At 43.9% G+C, this 22,617-nt stretch overlaps 1 protein-coding gene across 2 annotated transcripts in view; it reads left to right on the top strand.

Annotated features, from left to right (window-relative positions):
* TRIM37 (tripartite motif containing 37) overlaps positions 1-22,617 on the top strand; it is a 116,139-nt gene that overhangs the window by 48,021 nt on the left and 45,501 nt on the right. The window contains exons 13-18 of one of the 2 annotated variants that reach the window (XM_075589780.1): positions 997-1,176; positions 5,406-5,520; positions 12,944-13,141; positions 15,610-15,740; positions 16,460-16,551; positions 18,222-18,416. In XM_075589780.1, coding sequence (XP_075445895.1) covers positions 997-1,176; positions 5,406-5,520; positions 12,944-13,141; positions 15,610-15,740; positions 16,460-16,551; positions 18,222-18,416 — 911 coding nt within the window. Of the gene's footprint in view, positions 1-996; positions 1,177-5,405; positions 5,521-12,943; positions 13,142-15,606; positions 15,741-16,459; positions 16,552-18,221; positions 18,417-22,617 lie in introns of both variants that reach the window. The other variant, XM_075589779.1, reaches the window with a different exon arrangement.

Below are 22,617 nucleotides of genomic sequence, written 5' to 3'. Positions count from 1 at the left end.
AAGAACACATTTCTGCGAATATTCTAAAATCTGCTGAAAACTAATACATTTTGGAAAAAAAACATGAACATCTATTATGTATTTGTAAAGCGCTAACATATTCCGCAGAGTGGTACAATTTGATAACAGATTTGATAATTACATGAACAAAATGACATACAAATAAGGACAAAGAAGCACAAATAGATAAAAAGGTAACGAGGGCCCTGCTCGTGAGAGCTTAGTCTCTAAACTATTTTAGGAATTTGAAGTTCTTCAAAGGCTGAAGATCATCTTTGAATGATCTACTTGAACTTCAAGCAAAATAGAAAATCGTAATTGATTGGATCTATAAATGCATTTAAAAACAAGCTTAAGTTTTTGATGTACAGCAGGGTCCAGCTTTTCGGCGATCTGCTGATACGGCGGTGCTGAGAAGGGGGCAGCCATGTTGCCACCATGTCCGCGCATGCGCAGAGCGGGCCATCCAGGGGTCGCGCCTGCGAAGAACGGGCTGGCATGGGGTCGCACATGCGCGGAATGGAGGGGATTCCTTCTGTCAAGCATGCGCAGAACGGCGCATTGCCGGTCTGCACATGCGCACCTAATGAAAATCGCCGGTTTCACTTTCCGGCGATTTTTACTTTACGGCGGGTCCTCAGAACGGAACTGCCGTATTAGTTGGGCCTTCCTGTACCAAATGAAAAGGATGTCATTCAGCACCACCTCAATCTACAGAGGAAGGTATTTAAATAAACAGACATTGGTGTGTCTGTTTTAAAGCAAACATGGTGTACATCTGTGGCAGAAAAGTGGGCATATTAACCATTTGAGATAAAACTGCATATGAAGGGCACTTTAATTTAAAAAAAAATGTTTTACTGTGCATTGGAGAGGCTGGAAATGTTGACAACAATATTTCTGTTTCAAAGCACATTTTTATTTTTTAATGTATATATGTATTTTTTTTATTTTGTTACTTTAATGGAAACAATCAGTGTAACCCCTTTCTTTTAGGTATGAATATCGCGTAGAGATGGTTCACCAATCCTCCAACGACCCCGCTAAGAACATTATTCGAGAATTTGCCTCTGATTTTGAAGTTGGCGAATGCTGGGGATACAACCGCTTCTTTCGGCTGGACTTGCTCGCAAATGAGGATTATTTGAACAGATCGAATGACACTGTGATTTTAAGGTACGTATAAATTGTGCACATTGATGCTTGGCACAACATGGATTGCAAATGTTTGCCGTCACAGAATAATTTATGTAGGACTGTAACATTGGACATTCGATGAGAGAGGACCATTGTACATATTACACTCCATTGATCAACCTGTAGCCTTCTACAACCAACTATATACGTTTCCGTATGTCAAACACTAGCAGGCAAACCAACATCACGCATAATGTGTGCAGAAGAAGGAAGATTTAATGTCCTTGCGGCCGTGGAAAACCACGGCCACAAGAACGGCACCATTTGCGGCCCGTAAGTATTAATGCTGCAGTGGTCCATGCTTTTGAATGAGACCCCGCAGCATTAATCCTTTGTTTGTTGTGAGAGAATACCTGTACTCTCCTTTTAAATGAGCTACACAGCCGTCTCCCTCTCTGCCGCTGGGTTCCCGCAGTGCAAGTTAGATGCAGAGACTGTATTTCCTTCCTTCTGGATGACGTAGGTGCCGTTATATGGGTCAATACATCATGAGGGGGAGGCTATATTGCCATATTTGGTAATGTACATCATCAAGGGGGCCTACAGGACACGCAACACTGTCCAGCCCCCTTGATAATGTAGATGACCAAATATGGCCATATAACCTCTCATATGATGTAGAGACCCACAAGGACATGCTCCAGACCAGCAAACTGCTGGAACTTCGGCTTTTATAGAGGTGGTCACACTTGCTGCTGATCAATTAATCAAGGGCATTTGATTAGCAGCACCAGTCTGCTACTTAGCATCTTAATTCCTATGGAAGCAGTAAGGATGTACTTCATTTTTCACACATAGCTTCTCCATTTTGGCTTTATTTTTGTTAAATCACGACACGGTGTAATATGTCATGTGTTATTGTTCATCTGAAGTTGTATTTACCTAATTTTAAGACCTGCTAAGGAACAGATGATTGTTACTATGTCCTGATATGTAAAACCATGGAATTCAAAGAGGGTGTCTTTTTTTCTTTTTCACACAACTGTATACTATACACTTAACGTCCAATAGCTTCTCCTATTAACTAAGAAGCATAGTGAACAAAGGATACTTCTGTTGCCATCTTAGTTTGATCAGTGTAAGTGCTTCAAACTTTTGATTTTCCAACTGCTTCACAGCGTTGTTTGATCTTGGCGAAGGCAGTTAAATTGCCTGCTATTGTAGTTTGCACTATGTCACTACTACAGCAATTAGTGTTCAATAATGCATTGAGAAATAGCTAATCACCAAGCTGAAAGTATATAGTGGCCAATCGTACATCTAAACCGCTAATTGTCAATCTGATACGTGGAGGTGATTATCAGTAAACACCACGAGTACCTATCTAGCCTCATTAGCCTTCTCTACGAACGGGGCACAGAGTATAAGATACATTAATACCAATAGTTATATGATTGCTGCAAGATACCTAATTTTTGGTTAAACTATACCATTAATACAATACATTTGTTGACTCTTAAAGCTACTTATTTGCTATGATTCATAGGTATCCACGTATCAGATTGACAATTAGCGGTTTAGATGTATGATTGGCTACTATATACTTTCAGCTTTGTAATTGGCTATTTCTCAATGCATTATTGAACACTAATTGGTGTAGTAGTGACATAGTGCAAACTACAATAGCAGGCAATTTAACTGCCTTCACCAAGATCAACCAACGCTGTGAAGCAGTTGGAAAATCAAAAGTTTGAAGCACTTACACTGATCAAACTAAGATGGCAACAGAAGTATCCTTTGATCACTATGCTACTTATTTAATCGGAGAAGCTATTGGAAGTTAAGTATATATACCCGTGGCATTCAATACCAGTCCTTAAAGTAAGTGTTCAGACTTGTTTGCATGATGCAAATGTTGAGTGATACTTTCTTTCTGATTAAGCCAAAGTCCATGTATACTGTACATGAAAGCACTTAGTGTATCAATTGTTGTTAAATCAACTCGCATTAGTAGAGCGATGGGAATACTTGATACACTTATGGTAATAGTGCTGAAATAACATGTATATAGCAAAGAGCTCAGAGCGTATCCATCTGTAAGTGTACTTATTACACCTTTAATGTTGTAAAGCCTAGGGGTTAATGAACGATAAAGACCATCTCAATTTAGTGAATCTACCTCAGTTTTGTCGTGATTTTAATAAAGCATCTTTCGTGTCTCTTAGTTCGTTACGGCCATAACCATAAACCTCTAATTCACATTGGTTGCCTACCTCTGTTTTCGTGGGTATTATTCAAATTAAGCCTTTAACGAAAATATACCAAATATAAATTGATTAACGCAGGACACCAAAAAATATCACAAGGCAAAAGGATTGGTAAAATATAAATGAAATATATTTTACTATACTATGAAGTATATATTCACAAAGACTTTGTATTATGTGCCAAGGATTGAATTCTATGGCAGCACATAGAGTACATTTCTTAGTCTGGGAACAAAATATGCAGTCAGCATATGGTCTCCGTCTTTAGTATTGACAAGATGCCGTATTTACAACAGCTTCCAAAGCTTAGTTGATCTATAAAAGGTGTTGCTACAATGCATCAGTGTAACACAGAAAATCTAAGCATTCACCTGTGCTGCTACAAATGTAATTGTTATCATTTATATTTGCTATTTTTCTGCTACACTTAGTACAAATTCATTGGCACAACCTGTAGCTTGGCTCTTAAACTGGCGTCCCACACGCCTAAAGCTGCCTTTTACAGGCAGTCCTCGGTTATCCAACACAATGCGTTACTCAAAATGGCGTTGGATAGCGAAACGTCTTAAAGCGAAACACGTTTTCCCATAGGAACACTGTTTAAATGAAAGGTTCCGTTCCTGAAGGCATTTTTAATGCTAAAATACACAAAATATTTTACTCCGGCAATAAGATATGCAGCACACACATAAATTATATAGTGTATATACTGTATTATATATATAACATAATATATCATGTAATTTAATAATATAATATTATAAAGTATAATATTATATTATATGATATATATATTATATACACATAAACAACTTTGCAAAGCATCGTAAGAGCATTGGATAAGCCATTTTGGCGTTGTAAAAATGAATATAGGTATGTATTGCATAGCGTTGGATAAGCCATTCGTTGTAAAGCGAAGCGTTGTAAAACGAGGACTGCCTGTATGTGGCTCTTGTACTCTACTCCTGCTAATTTCATACTACTGAAGTTGCTTAGGCAGCCAAGTACAGTTTTTCACACTGAAACTCACTTTAAGGTAATGTCTATATATATATATATCATACAGATGTTTATAAATGCTTGCAAAATGTTGAAATCTAACAATTTGCATCTAAAATTACATTATAAATAGCTTGTGACCCCTCAAATCCTAAATATTATCTGAGAATTGGCTGTAGAGCTATGACCTATAGCATTAAAGTGATGGCACTGAGAGCATTTACCAGTAGTTAATCAACCACTACCATAATCAATCAACTGCAGAAGCTGAGGCAGAACCATTTCAATATCGCATGTGCTCTATTACCGGCTTCTAATGTTTAAAGCACTCATCCTTTAGGCAGTCACATCTTCAGGGCTTTTGAGGGGGAGTGATGACATACTCTTAGATTTAATATTATAATATTAGATTTATACTAATAGTGAATCGATATATTTTATGCTACGGAATTACACATATCCTGTTGATCTTCATTTAGAAAAAAGGGAAAAAACTGTCAATTATTCCTGTATGGAATCGGAGCTACTGTTCGACAGCCATACCAACATTCTTGTCAACAGAGGCTCTTTTAGGGAGATTTTGGATGACCATGCCCAGGGATTTCTAAAACTTTTATTGACATGCATTGGGATAAGAGAATTTATTTCAGGCAGACACCAGAAAAGGATAGATTGATACATAAATAAAGAGATTTGGTCCGTCTACTAACGGTGTTCTACTAGAAGCGGCTTTGCTAATGGGACATAAATATGGGAAAATGCATCAGTTCTATCAAAAGCGTAACAATTCAGAAAAAGATCAACATTATGAAGAGTACCAAAGAACCGGCTGCCTTTTGGGTCATGTTAATCTTTCATCAAGAAGACGAACAGGGCAAAAAGTGGTTATTGTCTCTTACAACTGATGTTTAGAGGTAAAGTAGTATGTTGGCAATAGAAATTGGAAGGGGGCAACCTGCACTTGAAACAAACTCGCCAATTTTGTTTGTTTTTCCCAAATAGATTTCAGGTTCGTTCTCCTACGTTCTTCCAGAAGTGTCGGGACCAGCACTGGTACATCTCTCAGCTTGAAACGGCACAAACCAGCTATGCTCAGCAAATTAACAATCTGAAAGAAGTAAGAAGCACTGCTCTTGGTTTTTTTTGTTATATCTTCCAGAATGTATATGATGGGTTAAAAGTACCAAATATCTGGAGGAATCAAGCAGGACCAGTTGACGTGAGGCAGTGGTATGTTTGAGATGGAGTAGAAAGCAGCTTTAAAAATGTAAAACACATACCTTTTTTCTTCTTTTTTTTAAGTCCTTGTATGCTTCCTACTGATCCTGACCAGTTGGGGCTTCTGTACAACCAGGACTGTCCTGGGTAAACCTGCGATATTTAGTAGCTTGATGTTTTGACATTTTTTCTAAGGTAAGAAAGAAGTTGGAAGACTGGACAGCTCCCCTTTGAAGAGCTATTAACGTTTGCTAAAATTCACTAGTCACTTCCCCCCTTACCTCCAATAAAACAAGTTATATTTAAAAAAACAAAAATATAAAAAAATACAACACAGAGCATAAATTAAACGAATTAAGATTTTTTTTTTTTTTGCAAACTTACTTGGAATTTTGTTATTAGGAGTATATTTATTTATAAAATATTTTACCAGGAAGTCATACAGCTCAACCCCGTTATAGCGCGATCCGCTATAACGCGGATCGGCTTATAACGCGGTTTGAGCGTGGACCCCGAATTGCACACTGCACACACTCACTGCACACTGCACACACTCACTGCACACTGCACACACTCACTGCACACACTCACTGCACACACTCACTGCACACACTCACTGCACACTGCACACTGCACACACTCACTGCACACACTCACTGCACACTGCACACACTCACTGCACACTGCACACACTCACTGCACACTGCACACTGCACACACTGCACACTGCACACACTCACTGCACACACTCACTGCACACTGCACACACTCACTGCGCACTGCACACACGCACTGCACTGCGCACTGCAATCACTCACTGCACACTGCACTCACTCACTGCACACTGCACTCACTGCACACTGCACTCACTGCACACTGCACTCACTGCACACTGCACTCACTGCACACTGCACTCACTGCACACTGCACTCACTGCACACTGCACTCACTGCACTCACTGCACACTGCACACACTCACTACACACTGCACACACTCACTGCACACACTCACTGCACACTGCGCATGCTCACTGCACACTGCACACGCACACTGCACACACTCACTGCACACGCTCACTGCACACTGCGCATGCTCACTGCACACGCACACTGCACACACACACTGCACACGCTCACTGCACACTGCGTACGCTCACTGCACACTGCGTACGCTCACTGCACACTGCGTACGCTCACTGCACACTGCGTACGCTCACTGCACACTGCGTACGCTCACTGCACACTGCGTACGCTCACTGCACACTGCGTACGCTCACTGCACACTGCGTACGCTCACTGCACAATGCACACTGCGTACGCTCACTGCACAATGCACACTGCGTACGCTCACTGCACAATGCACACTGCGTACGCTCACTGCACAATGCACACTGCGTACGCTCACTGCACAATGCACACACTTACAGCACACTGCACACACTCACTGCACACACTCGCTGCACACTGCACACACTCGCTGCACACACACACTGCACACACTCGCTGCACACTGCACACACTCGCTGCACACTGCACACACTCGCTGCACACTGCACACACTCGCTGCACACTGCACACACTCGCTGCACACTGCACACACTCGCTGCACACTGCACACACTCGCTGCACACTGCACACACTCGCTGCACACTGCACACACTCGCTGCACACTGCACACACTCGCTGCACACTGCACACTGCACACACTCGCTGCACACTGCACACACTCGCTGCACACACTCGCTGCACACTGCACACACTCGCTGCACACTGCACACACTCGCTGCACACTGCACACACTCGCTGCACACTGCACACACTCGCTGCACACTGCACACACTCGCTGCACACTGCACACACTCGCTGCACACTGCACACACTCGCTGCACACTGCACACACTCGCTGCACACTGCACACACTCGCTGCACACTGCACACACTCGCTGCACACTGCACACACTCGCTGCACACTGCACACGCTTCACACTGCACACACACGCTTCACACTGCACACACACTGCACACACTCACTGCGCACACTCACTGTGCACACTGCACACACTCACTGCACACACCCACTGTGCACACTGCACACACTCACTGCACACACTCACTGCACACACTGCACACACTCACTGCACACACTCACTGCACACACCCACTGCTCACTGCACACACTCACTGCACACTGCAGACACTCACTGCACACTGCAGACACTCATTGCACACACTCACTGCACACTGCACACACTCACTGCACACTGCACTCACTGCACACTGCACTCACTGCACACTGCACTCACTGCACACTGCACACACACTGCACACTGCACTCACTGCACACTGCACACACACACACTGCACACACTCACTGCACACTGCACACACTGCACACTGCACACACTCACTGCACACTACACACACTGCACACTGCACACTACACACTACACACTACACACGCACACTGCACACACACACTGCACACACTCGCTGCACACTGCACACACTCGCTGCTCACTGCACACACTCACTGCTCACTGCACACACTCACTGCTCACTGCACACACTCACTGCTCACTGCACACACTCACTGCACACACACACTGTGCACACTCACTGCGCACACTCACTGCGCACACTCACTGCACACTGCACACACCCACTGCACACTGCATACACTCACAGCACACTGCATACACTCACAGCACACTGCATACACTCACTGCATACACTCACTGCACACACTCACTGCACACTGCACTCACTGCACACTGCACTCACTGCACACTGCACTCACTGCACACTGCACACACTCACCGCACACTGCACACACTCACCGCACACTGCACACACTCACCGCACACTGCACACACTCACTGCACACTGCACACACTCAGCACACACTGCACACTTCATACACTCACAGCACACTGCATACACTCACAGCACACTGCATACAATCACAGCACACTGCATACAATCACAGCACACTGCACACTGACACAGACACACACACACACACACACACACACACACACACACTGTCTATTTAAGGGAGCTTGCTCTCGCAAGACGGAAGCAGAGACAGGGAGAAGAGCTGCCAGATGCCGGGTAAGTGCTGTGTGCTGTTGCCGCTGCCCCACCGGGTCTGGGAACCCTGGGAGAGTTCTCGGCTTTCCCCCTCCGGCGGACACGGTACCACCACAAAAAAAAAATTTAGGCGGCCATTTTTTTCTGCGACCCCGTTTATAACGCGGTGGTCGCGGGTGGCCCCCGAGGACCGCGCTATAACGGGGTTAAGCTGTACATAGAGAGTTGCCTCTCGTTTTCAAGTGTCCTGGGCATAGTTATGATGACAGATACATGGTTACGAAAACATGGTTACATTAAGTGATTCGTGTTGTACATTAAATACAAGACATTGCATGCACAGTATGTAAGGCTGCAGTGCATTGAGATTCCTTACGGATACCTCCTAGTTTTTCACTTCTGGAACGTAACGGACCTGTTCACTTTTTTTTCTGTACCGTGTAAGGCTGCGTCCATAGAAGGACAAGCAGCGCTGAGGCATGCGGGCGCTCCGCGCTGAGCCCCTGCATCCTCAATGAGGGGGCTCATGCGAGCGTGCGGAGGCTTTGGAGTTTTCAGCCGAGCGCCAAGCTGTTTTTCAGCGCGCTGTCGGCTGAAAACATCCAATCAGCCTTAGGCAGCGTCAACGTCACGGCGCCGTGACATTGACGTCAGTGCGTCACGGGCGATTGGCCCAGCGACGTCACTGCCCCGCCTCCAACCACCTCCCCCCGGCTCCCTTCACGCACGCTGGCTCGTCTGCAAGTCCGTGGAATTGTGCTGACTTAAGCAGGCGAGCCTCAGCGTTGGCGTGCATCCGCTCTCCTCACCCCTCTCTGGCCCGGGCCTTAGGTAGGAATGCAGAATTATACATTGTCACATGCTTTACATATATTTAATGCACAGTATATAAGGCTGCAGTGCATTGAGATTCCTTACGGATACCTTCTAGTTTTTCACTTCTGGAACGTAATGGACCTGTTCACTTTTTCTTCTCTACCGTGTAAAGCAGGAAGATTCAGGGAAGGAGGCAGAAAAGTTTTAGGTTCTTTTTCAGATGAAGCACAACTCTGGGGATTGATGGGGCATTTCATTATACTGTAGCCTCTACAATTTACAGTACAATATCAAAATGACAATGACTCCCTGCTGCTTTGGTCTCCCCTTTGCTCACAGAGCAACCACATATGTTGAAGTAATACTGTATGTCGTTTTTTGAAGAAAGCCATTGTAAAGGCAGCGGTGTGAAACGTGACCTAGAAATGCATTTTGTGCTTTTTGAGGGGCTTCAATTCAAGGCTTCTTCTTTAAAATAGCAGTGATCCAATTGGTGTAACGGAAAATGAGTTGTAATGATGGCACAAAATGTCTTTCTTTACCACATGTGAGAGAGAATACACCTTAGGAAGCACCTATTGTTGCAGTGCATTGCAGTCTTTCTGATGCAGCATTGAACAAAGAAGCCACTATGCACATCCGATATGGCAAATTAGTTGATTATTTCCATGTTTTTTCTTGTGTGGGTTATTAAGCTCAATCTTTTGGCCAAAGCATGTCAGATTGCAACAACGTCAAGGTAGACCCTATCCGCAGGTATCTACACTGCCAAATGTATACTGTGTCTTTTGTATGTTCTCCTCTGCATAGAGAAAAGAGGAAATCAAATAATGACTTAGTCAATACATGGGATGCGGGACATGTTTGCAGTGCCTAAAGGGTTAAAAGTTAGACCTATTATTTATGCTGTGTGTGCTCTACAGGAGGGGTGTAAACTTTTTTCATCGGCGCCCCCTGCCTGCTTTCGTGCCCCCTGCCCCCTTAACTTGTCGCCGGTGTGACATGCCGCCACCGGAGACAAGTTAAGTAACATACGGGGCCTCGCGCGCTCCCACGGCATTTAATTAAAATGCTTTGGGGAAGGGTGCGGGGCCTCTATGCTCTGCGCCCCCCAGTTTGCGCACCACTGTGCTACAGTACCGATTTTTAAAGCTGGTTAAAAAAATAGAAACCCATAAAAATAGTGAAAATACATCTAAAAAGTGAATATATATATATATATATCCCAAGCTTTTGTTGGTGCAGAAGTTAGCTCCACCTTTCTCCTAGGGCAGGAGTCTGCAACCTCTCAAGGAAGAGCCATTTTATAAAAAAAATTATTTCTCCAAAAGATTTCGAGCCGCAGCACATTCATGATTATACCCCCACAAACACATACTGTATACTGTACACACATTAATAGGCATATACTGTATAAGCATTAACATACGACAAATATGTGGGGGAATAAAATGCATCTCACAATGTCTCTTAATTTCGTTTTTTTTCATTGTTTTTCTGTGCAAAACAGTGTCATTTACAAATACACAATACATACACTACTACTCTCCCCAAAAAACATCTACACGATTCCCCCCCCCCCCCCACCCAAAATACACATACACTACCGCCCTCACTGTCCTGCCGGTGGTTGGGGGGGCGGCTCTCTGCAGGTTGCCGACCCCCAGTTGCTGCCTCTCCTTCACTATCCTGGCCTCTTGTTGTCGCCGGTCCCGACGTCTCCCAGTTGCTTGCCTGCATCTCTACTGTACTGTCCCACGCAGGGCTGTGACGTCGGCTTGCGCCGGAAGTTTCGACACGCACTTCCGGCGCTCACCGGCATGAGAGCCCAGCGTGGGACAGTACAGTAGAGATGCAGGCAAGCAACTGGGGAGACGTCGGGACCGGCGACAACAAGAGGCCAGGATAGTGAAGGAGAGGCAGCAACTGGGGGTCGGCAACCTGCAGAGAGCCGCAAGTAGGAGCGGAAAGAGCTGCATGCGGCTCGGGAGCCTCAGGTTGCCTACCCCTGTCCTACGGGAAGAAATCTCTCAATGACTACTACAATTATGTGTGCACTTGGACCTGCTGATTAAATAGGGACGGGTGATTTTAAAATAAGAAAAGGGACCACATACCTCTCAACAATTAGACATGCATAATCTGTTCCTATAGCTCACACAGAGCACATATAGTGCGCCTAATCTTTAACACCTTATGTGCCTTATACAAGTCGTCCATCACATGCTATATCAATTTCTTTTTTTATTCCTCTTCTCTACGCAGGTGAGGAAATACAAAGGAGACATATACAATTGGCAGTGTAGATATCGGCTAAAAGGGTTTACTTTGACATGTTTGAAGGCTTGACATGTTTTGGCCAAAATATTGAACTAAATGACCTGTAGTTATGAGAAGACAAAACATATAGATATACTGTATCTATAGATATCTACAGTATCTATTGTGTATTCGATTGTATGTCTAATTGCAATGAAGGATGTGTAGTTGTTTTGCTTTTGCCTTTGCACCACACCCCACAGCAATTCTTGCTATATTATAACTAATACCTTGAGAAAGTGCTTCTTGCACGAAATGCGTTTGTGGGGCGACACCTCGCCTTGTTTGTCTATACGAACATTAAATTATTTATTTTTAAGGCTTATGCACTCTGTCTTTTTTTTTTCAAGTTCCAGTGGTAGTGCTCCGTTTTTTTTCACCAACTGCTGCTTATTATATTATATATTATATTATAACTGGTTCAGTAGATGTTCCAAGTTTATGTTGAGTCCCGGAATCAATATTTATAGCTCTTGCTTTGACCTCTGGCCAGTGACACAGCCAGTTCTTCAGCACCTAGCCACGCCAGTGGGTCAAATTAGAGCCCATCCCACGGAGCACGTCTCTATTCCTTTCCTGTACCTCTTACCAGGAAGAGGTGAATAGTTTTCAGGCATCACGGTCTATAAAGCTGCAATCGTGCTGCTGCAATGTGTTTTGGGGTGCGACTTTACTGGGCTTAGTGATGAATGGGAAGCAAAGAATGCAACGCTTGGGAAGCTCGCAGACCAAAATTCGGCGTCACTCTGGGCAGGCCGTGGTCTGATCAGCCCCTACCTTAGCTATGCGGCTGCCATTTTTTTAAAATTCTAGGATGGAATTTAAATGAATGCATGGTGATAACTAAGGACCTATTCCTAAACAATTATTTCTGTGTATTGTTTCCAGTTAAATATTATAGATAAACAAACTGCGCAAACAGAGGTCATGGTAGTGCATGCAGCCTCCCAAACAGCAAGGCCATTCATGTTGTATATTCTTGGGCTCTGTTTTAAGTGGCCATCAGTCTTTGCCTTTCTGGTACCTGTCCGGGCAGTGTTTTTCAGCAAGACAAGTTCATTTTGCTTGAATTCTGTTTGTCTGTTTTTGCATTGCAGAGACTTGCCATTGAGCTGTCACGGAACCATAAATCTCGAAGCATGTCTCCCCCAGACAATCATTTGAGTCCCCAGAATGACGAAAGCCCTGAAACTAGGTCCAAAAAGTCCAATGTTAATCTGGAGAACATTCCTACCTTGGCCACTCAAAGAGAGGCTGAGGAAGATGATGACAAAATCCTTCACGATGTATTCAATGTAAGTTTTCTACTCCCAGTGTTGTTCAGACACCATGTATTTGCTAGTTCTGCATTATAAATGCCTGTATAATTGCAAGTTTGAGACAAGGAATCCGTACCCGCTATCTGTTTTTAAAAATGTTTTTTGTTCATGTGAGGCTTTAGAATAATGCACATACTTTATTTGGTAGACGTACATGTTTTCATTCAATTCCATCTGGAAGTTGTGAAAGAGGGTAAAAAAATATTACAATGCGGGTTCAGAATAATCAAATGAGTTTTTATTGTATACAAATGTACACAGGGTGACAGCTTTTTTTCAAAGCTCTCTGACTAATACAATTGCACAGAATTTTTATACACAGATAACAATAGCTACGCCCCACATATGGGGTGATGTCTACGTCATGGAAAATAACCAAAAAACCTTTATGCAAACTAAAATCTATACTTTTTACAAATCGACCTTTACTAGTGTTGGACCGGGTCCTACATTTTTTTTTAAAACCGGGTAACGGTTACCCGGAGGATTTGGTGCCTTGTACCCGGCTACCCGGTTTTTCACTTACCTGGGGTTTGGAGGAAGCCCGCGGCGAAATCTGAACAGGTAAGCAGAGGTGTGGGGGCGTTGGGGCAGCATCAGCGGTCAGTGTGGAGCCCGCGCGGGAGCTGCAGGACTCCATACTGCACTGTGAGCTGGGACCATGTGACCGGAGCAGGAGAAGAAGCTTTCCTATTGGACAGCCGGCTGTCCAATAGGAAAGCTTCTTCTCCTGCTCCGGTCACATGGTCCCAGCTCACAGTGCAGTATGGAGTCCTGCAGCTCCTGCGCGGGCTCCACACTGACCGCTGGTGCTGCCCCAACGCCCCCACACCTCTGCTTACCTGTTCAGATGCCCGTGCGGGCTTCCAGCAGGTAAGTAAGAGATACTACCCTGACATTACCCGGATACCCGGCTCCGGGTCCACTTTACAGCTGCCGGGTCCGGGTAATTTCCGGGTAGCTGAAAAGCCGCCGGGTACCCGGTACATCAATAACCTTTACACATGTTTTTTACTCTTCCCCTGGTGCCGATGTTGCTGTAAGGAGACAAGAAAGCACTTCTTGTTTTGCTTTATCTCAACTACCAGTACCCTTGGTACTTGTGACTGTTTAGATTCTTTTGCAGCTGCAGGTGAAGGCCGATCCCCAGAGAGCGAAAACTACATTCTCACCTCTTTCATACTTAAACAGACAAAATGGCTGCTTAGATCCTAGTGCCCCCTCCTTGAGACCCCCCTATATCAGTCTTTCACAAAGTACTCTGGGAACAATGTCTCCATTTTTATTAGTAGTTGGGAATATTTTTTAAATGTTGCGGTTTTTTTTTTAAACTAATTTTTGTTTTTGATGAGGAATACCACTCAATACCCAACAACACTATGCACTCATTTACCTATATTAGGAAGATCTGTGCCATGCAGTCTGCCATAAGGCCACTTCCGGTGCTGGAAGACATCTCGTCTTATAACAGAAGACTGGTTGGTAAATACAGGCATACCCCGCATTAACGTACGCAATGGGACCGGAGCATGTATGTAAAGCGAAAATGTACTTAAAGTGAAGCACTGCCTTTTTCCCACTTATCGATGCATGTGCTGTACTGCAATCGCCATATACGTGCATAACTGATGTGAATAACGCATTTGTAACAGGCTCTATAGTCTCCCCGCTTGTGCACAGCTTTAGTACAGGTAGGGAGCCGGTATTGCTGTTCAGGATGTGCTGACAGGCGCATGCGCGAGCTGCCATTTGCCTATTGGGCGATATGTCCTTACTCGTGAGTGTCCTTAAACCGGGGTATGCCTGTATGACCCTATGTATGCGGTGACATTAAGTCATCTCCAGCAGCATAGGAAGATGCAGTGGTAATACCTCGTCATTTCACACTAAAGCCTTCAACATGTTGTCACTTTGTGGTGGGAAAAGAAGAGTTATTGCTTTCACACACGTATTTAAGCTTTTCTAGTTTAAATAAGAGAAATAATGAACTTTGTGAACCTAAGAACATTCTCTGATCCCAAGTTATGTAGTTAATTAACATAAGGTAAGAGGTTTACATAGTAATTAAGTCGGATGTTAAAAACCATTGCATATATTTTGTTGCTGTGATTTAAATTACACAAGAAATGTATATATGTATGTTTTGGGACCTGTTTGAATCTCCAACCACGTACTAAAAGAGTTATGGGGGGTAAAAAAGTGCCAAAACCCCTACACCTTGCAATGTACAGCAAATAAAAAGATCACTTGTGATCACATTCACATGTCTGACAGGTCTGCAACCCAGCTTTTCATAATCTCCTAGCATACAGGGCTTCCACTGCAGCAAGGGATTCTGGGAAATGACATGTAAATGGGCACACAGTGTCACCTATTGCTTCTCATCCATTTTAACATGAACCCCTATACACTTTTATATTCAAGGAATGTTTATTTCTTAGCAGCAGGTTCTCTCTGATGGAGACCTGGATCTGGTTGGAGATGAAGAAGTGAACAACCTAGAGGGCAGCTGCTCCTCTGCAAGCTCCACTGCCACCAGCAACACTGAAGAAAATGATATAGACGAAGAGACAATGTAAGGGAACCAAGAGACAATAATACGAGGCTTGTGCTTTCTCCCTATTATTTATTCAATGTTTAGCTGCTGAAATCAGTTTTCCTTCTGGGTTCCTGTTTTGCATTGAGTGCCATAACCTCAATTCTGGAATCTGCAATTGATCGAATTGTGGATAAAAATTAAGGAAGCAAATTGTTGGATGTAGCTTCAGTATAGTGCCCAATAAGCTAGTAGTTACTTTTCCAGTTATTCATTTAAAAGTAATAACCATTAATGATCCATGTACATTCCAATGAAAAACCTGTGATGTTTAGGGCTATTGCCATTCATTGAATATTCATAATTGTGTGCATGTTCCGGTTTCCTTTTATGATCTACGACGTATAAAAAGCCTTCTCAAACATAAATCAAATGTATTATCTTAACTGCTGCTTTTTTAAAAGCTTACATTAATGTATGCTTGTGTGTGTATTTTTGTGAATATATCTGTGATGTTACTTTTAATTAGAATATATATATATATATATATATATATATATATATATATATATATATACAGGCAAACGTGCCTGGGTGCATTGCAGTGAAAATACACAAAAATATGGCTATTGTACACCTGAAACTTGCCTTAATATGGCACAACTCTTTCTTGGATGTTTGGACTACCAAAACTTTAGTTTACCCATCAATCTGCTGCTCTAGAACATAATAATTTTTTTTTTCCGGTTTCCAATCAGGTCAGGCGAGAATGATGTTGAATATGGTAGCAATATGGATTTAGAAGAAGGCGAATTGATGGAGGATGTGGCTGCATCTGCTGGAGCCTCCGGTATGACTTCAAATAAAAAAAATGCAATATTACTGAAGGCTCTAACAAGAGGGAGTCCCTCTGCCAACGCTCGTTACAGACTGTTCCAATTTCGGCTTTTCAAAGATACCAGCAGGTGCCTTTTCAACACCCAACAGTACAGTACTGATCAATGCAATACATGCAGAGTTGGCACTTCTGTACACTGGCACCCACAGTGCTTTTGTGTTTTTCTTGTTGTAACATTACCAGACTATAAATAAGCCCTTAGGACGAGTCTGCCCTTTTTAAAAGTATGGTTTGCTGAACAAAAGCTTGAATCAGTAGGCAGCCAATTCTTGGCTTCCACTTTGCTTGTATACTTCTTGTGGTTTAAAAGCTACGTAATCGCTCCATGCACGGGTACTTCAAATAAGATCTAGGTGTTTTACAGCTGGCACTCGCACCAAGTTAGAACATTTCTAAAAGTCTTAAACTATCAGAAACAAACCCTATGAAGAATCTTCCTTACACCTGCATGACAGTCTGTATGTTTCATCTTGCTGATTAATTAATTGGTAGGCACCTTTTGTCCTGATGACCACCGAAATATTTTTACCTCAATATAAAAGAAAAATTAAACATCTGTTGGTATTTCCAAAGATAGTGTGAAATCTTTCTCTCATTGTTAAAAGCTTGGTCACAGTTGGCAATGTGCATTGAAGTTAAAATAGAATAGCCATGTGTCAATTTCTAATATTTGTGCAGCTATTAAACATATTGGAATATGAAACAAATTTATACCAAACTCATCACTTAAAAGCAAAACAACAAATACTATATTTGGATACTTAATTAAGGGCTCAAAGAATGCAGGAGAAATTCCAAAGTTGCTATAATCGTGGAAAATATATTGTTGCTGCCTTTCCATTAAGGAAAAATTTACTAGCTGCATTTCTTCAAAATAGAAATTTGTAGGAAAAGTTAAAAAAAGAAAATGTATCAACTAAATACAACTGCACACTTTACACGACTGTGCCAGTTTATTTTGGATTTTATTTTAGTCATTCTTTGCTGGTATTCCCCTGGGAAAAGTGAGGACAGCTTCAACAATTTTTCATTATCAAGAAGGTAAACAGGATCAGTATTTCGGTTTGCAGAGAATTAGTTGGTACCCTAAATAACCAAGAGAATTTCAGCATTAGGACTCCTTCAAATAAATATTACACTAGGTTCTAGCGGTTGCTTTAGGATGAATCCTTGTCTTCCAGTAGCTCTGGTTGACTGTACATATTACCTTTTTTTTTAAGTATGCTGCTGGTAAAAGGATTGGACTTTACATATATGGAACACAAAAGCATACAGTATGTTCATTTATTTAACATCTTCAGGTCCTTTTCACATTTCACAAAGTTTAGTCCATGGGACAATAAGAAATTACATTCAGTGTAGGTACCTTCTAAACAGTGTCTACCTTGATGAGGTTGTCAGGCTTGAATCATGTTTTGATCAAAAGATGCAACCAAACGACTCATTTTGTTACACAGACTTGGGTTCTAAATATAAACATGTCACTAGTATTATTTAGCCCAAATTGGTAGGAGCTCTGGTTGGCCTGTTCAGAAACATCGGTTCAGTTCTAGTCAGAAGCTCTGCAGGAATTGGACTTCTTGCTCTATTTGAGGTATTGACTCTGCTCTTTAATATTTCAGCCAGCAGCCATAGTTATGCCAGTGGCAGATACTCAAGACGTGCAGGAAGCAACATAGGGGCCTCAACCAACAGCAGTTTATTAGATTTGGATCCTTTAATTCTCATTCACTTACTGGACCTAAAGGACAGGAATAGTGTGGAGAACCTCTGGAGCCTGCAGCCTAGGCCGCCTGCATCAATCTTGCAGGCTTCAGGTACTTTGCATAAAAAATGTGTGTTGTATTTATCTGATTTTGTTTATTGGAATTAGTAAGATTTTTAATTGTGCGCTCCAGGGGAAAAATACTTTTACCAGAATGAATTTGCTGTTTGGCCTGTGGCACACTCATAAAGTGACCCCCCCACCGCACCTCCCCCACCCCTACCCCCTGCCATAAACATACCCTCTTCAAATCCTGAAGAAAATGCATCACAGCATGTAGAAAAGGAGCTTATCACTCAATGGGTTCCCAATATTATACTGTATGTAGCACTGCATATACTGGCATTTTCAAGCAATGAGGGGGAGAGCACTGGGGTTAGAATCACGTTTTACCACTTCAAATATTTTGTTGCCATGGAGAAAGAAACCTGCTCTATGGTCCCTGAGCATAAAGTCAAACAGGCCATTAATTTTCTGTGCAATCCTTTATATCCAGTGTTATAGGGGCAGAATGAGAATAAGTTAGAGGGATTGGTTCCTGACATTTAAACCTACTAAACAATACTGCGTCAGTTATTTGTTATATGTATTCAGTGTGCACGTCTGTACACATCCATATACAGACTATGGTGCATGTCACCTAAGCGGTGCTATGCTGTAAGGCAGTGGTTCCCAACTCGAGTCCTCAAGAACCCTCAACGTGTTAGGTTGTAAGGATATCTCTGCTTCAGCACAGGTGGCTCAATGAAAATGAGCTCTATCTAACTGAAAAATTGATTCTGTGGGTTTGTGCGATTGCTGATTGGTTGGCGGCGGCTCACGCTCTGATTGGCCTGCGGGGTGGGGTGACGTCAGAAACACGGCTACACATGCCCTCACACTCATAGCCTCCTCACACCGCGTGCCCCTCTGATCGAGAGCCACACGCCATGCACCCAGAGAATTTACCATCCTGCCATACAGCCCCCTCACACCGCGTGCCCCTCTGACCGAGAACCACATGCCGTGCACCCAGAGAATTTACCGTCCTGCCATACAGCCCCCTCACACCGCGTGCCCCTCTGATCGAGAGCCACACGCCATGCACCGAGAGAATTTACCGTCCCGAGCCTCACATCTTCTCACGAGGCCCGCCGCCACCCGCACCGCCGCTAAACACCCGCCACCCGCCCTGCCGCTTCACACCCTCCACCCGCCCTCCGCCTCCACCCGCCCTGCCGCCTCACACCCTCCACCCGCCCCGCCGTCTCACACCCTCCAGTCGCCGCATAGTCTCACACCCTCCACCCGCCCCGCCGGCTCACTCCCTCCAGCCGCCGCATAGCCTCACACCCTCCAGCTGGTGCATAGCCTCACCTCCAGCCGCCTCACACCCTCCACCCGTCGCCTCACACCCTCCACCCGCCACGCCGAATCACACCCTTCAGCTGCCGCATAGCTTCACACCCTCCAGCTGGCGCATAGCCTCACCTCCACGCCGCCTCACACCCTCCACCTGCCCTGCCGCCTCACACCCTCCACCCGCCCCGCCGTCTCACACCTTCCACCCGCCCCGCCGTCTCACACCTTCCACCCGCCCCGCTATCTCACACCCTCCACCCGCCCCGCCGTCTCACACCCTCCAGCCGCCTCATAGCCTCACACCCTCCAGCTGGTGCATAGCCTCATCTGCAGCCGCCTCACACCCTCCACTCGCCCTGCCGCCTCACACCCTCCACCCGTCGCCTCACACCCTCCAGCTGCCCAGCCGCTTCACACCCTCCACCCACCGCGCCTTACACCCTCAACCCGCCCCACTGCCTCACACACTCCACCGCCTCACACACTCCAGCACGCCCCACCGCCTCACACACTCCAGCACGCCCCACCGCCTCACACACTCCAGCACGCCAACCGCCGCCTCACACACTCCAGCACGCCAACCGCCGCCTCACGCGCAGGGGGTGGGGGGAAGGAGGGGAGAATGATGTGAGGTGCAGGGGGGCAGTGATGTCACCTGCAGGGGAGAGCGATGTGAGTTAGGTGCAGGGGGTGGGAGTGTGATGTGAGGTGCAGGGGGGGAGGGAGAGTGATGTGCAGGGGGGGGAGAGATGTGAGGTGTAGGGGGGGAGAGATGTGAGGTGCAGGGGGGGAGGGAGAGTGATGTGAGATGCAGGGGGGGAGGGAGAGTGATGTGAAGTGCAGGGGGGAGAGTGATGTGAGGTGCGGGGGGAGGGGAGAGTGGTGCAGGGGGGAGAGTGATGTGAGATGCAAGGGTGAATGGGGGAGAAAGAGAGAGGGGGCAGAGATGAGAGGGAGCGGAGACCAGATATGTATGTATGAACGCTTGCTCGCTCACTCACACACTCACTCACACGTTCACTCACATTCTGATTTATTGAAATAGTATAGCTACACCTGACATTCACACTTCCCCCCACATTCCATTTAGGGTTGCTACTGTAGTTGAAGAAAAAAAAAACTTGCCCAAGCAGTTTAAACATCTGAACCACTGGGTCCTCAGAGCAGAACTGTGCACCATTATCAAGATGGCGTTTTGTTCATGAGTTAATTATTGTGTTCATTATTTTGTGGGGGACAAAAAATATGTCTTGGAGATTAGACTTGGACAGAAGTATGAAACTTCTTCATCTGGGGGGAGTGGAAGAGAAATCTAATTAGTAGTGTTGCTCCCTTATCATTAAATACAATCAAGAAGGGTAGACTTGATCAAACATTTTGAACCCTGTTGTGCTGGTCAGTTTTTTGGGGTCCAAAACTAATATTTGGCTGCTGTATTAAGAGGATCAAATTAGTCAATCTAGTGATTGTTGGTCCATATACAGCCAGCTAGTGCTGGGCATACTGTTGAATGGGCTCCATCTCTTACTTCCATTTAATATTGCCCTGTTCTAGGTTAATACAAACCTGACACTGCTGGATTTACGGAGGCAATCCCAGCAAGTACCAAAGTGAGCTTGACGTGTTAAATTTGAGACTAGCATCTTTTTTTATTTATTTATTTAATTTTTAAACTAATCACACAAGTATACCTATTGCTAGATAATTTTGTATTTTTTTTTTTTTTAAATGTTTCCGGTGTAACTAAATGCTTTAGTGGGTTCTTTACCTACAGTAATCTCTCCCCTGACAACCTCTTTTGTGGCTCTTGTATACCGTCCAGTTGTCAATCCCCACTTTTTTTTACCTTGTTGTCTTTGTGTTTTTTTTTATTTGAATTTTTGATTCAATATATCTTTTTAATTGTCAAAGGTTTCTTATACAAAGCCCAGCATCATTGTGGAAAAATGTTTGGATACAGAAGATGCTTAGTACAAGCTCCACATATGTTGAAATTTAATTATCCAAGCAAAAAGTCCTTGAGAAACTATACAGACATTCCTACTACAAGGGGATACAAAGAATAAACTATTAAACATTGCTCAAGTGAAACTACATTTATAACTGCATAACTTAACGGGTCAGCAAATGTTCAGATTCATACTTGAGATCAAACAAAGAGCCTCTGGTACTATAACAACCTAACATATCAGGGGAGGAGTTTTTACTTTTGCATAGTAATTACAATTCTTTTATTTGCCAAAGTGAAGGACAATCATTATCTGGTAGGATCATGTATTTCTCTGGACCTTTTGAAAACAAAAGCTTGTTCAATTTTTCTTCACAATGTCAGAATATTCACTTAAGATCAATTTGAAGCTTTCAACTGAAGCCAGTAACATTGATGAACTGTTAGACTTTGAGTTCCCTCTGACTGTGGTGCAATGTCACATTGAGCGGCCCCCTGGTGGCCTTAATATGCTGTTCCGGCTGCATTGACGTGCTAATTTCGACATCACCTCTGTTCTCTTTGCAATTGGAACGCAAGAGGAATACCACCTCTTCCTTTTAAGGCATCAGGCAGCTGATTAGGACCATATGATCGCCAAACTAGCAACATGCAGAGGGGTCCCCCTGTAAAACAAATATAATGGTGTATGTTTCAGGGTAAATGTGGTGTGTTTCTGGGGCCAAATAAACTGCACCAAAGGCATCAAAAATCCTGTTGATGTTGTTTTTTTTCCACCCCGAGAATTGCACATATTTCCCATAGAGTTAGAACCCCTTGTAGATTGACCATAAAATACAAGCAAAGCGAGCTTATATAGGACAGATACATTCTTTTTTTGTTTTGTTATGCTGTCTGTATGTGACTTGATCATTGCTGAATTAGTTTCAAGCCCTTCTACCAGCAAAGTATTAAATACAGTTGA

Source organism: Ascaphus truei, chromosome 3 (genome assembly GCF_040206685.1).
Source record: "Ascaphus truei isolate aAscTru1 chromosome 3, aAscTru1.hap1, whole genome shotgun sequence".
NCBI classification, from domain to species: Eukaryota; Metazoa; Chordata; class Amphibia; order Anura; family Ascaphidae; genus Ascaphus; species Ascaphus truei.
Note: the sequence above shows the minus strand (reverse complement) of the source record. Positions and strands in the feature narration are given on the sequence as shown.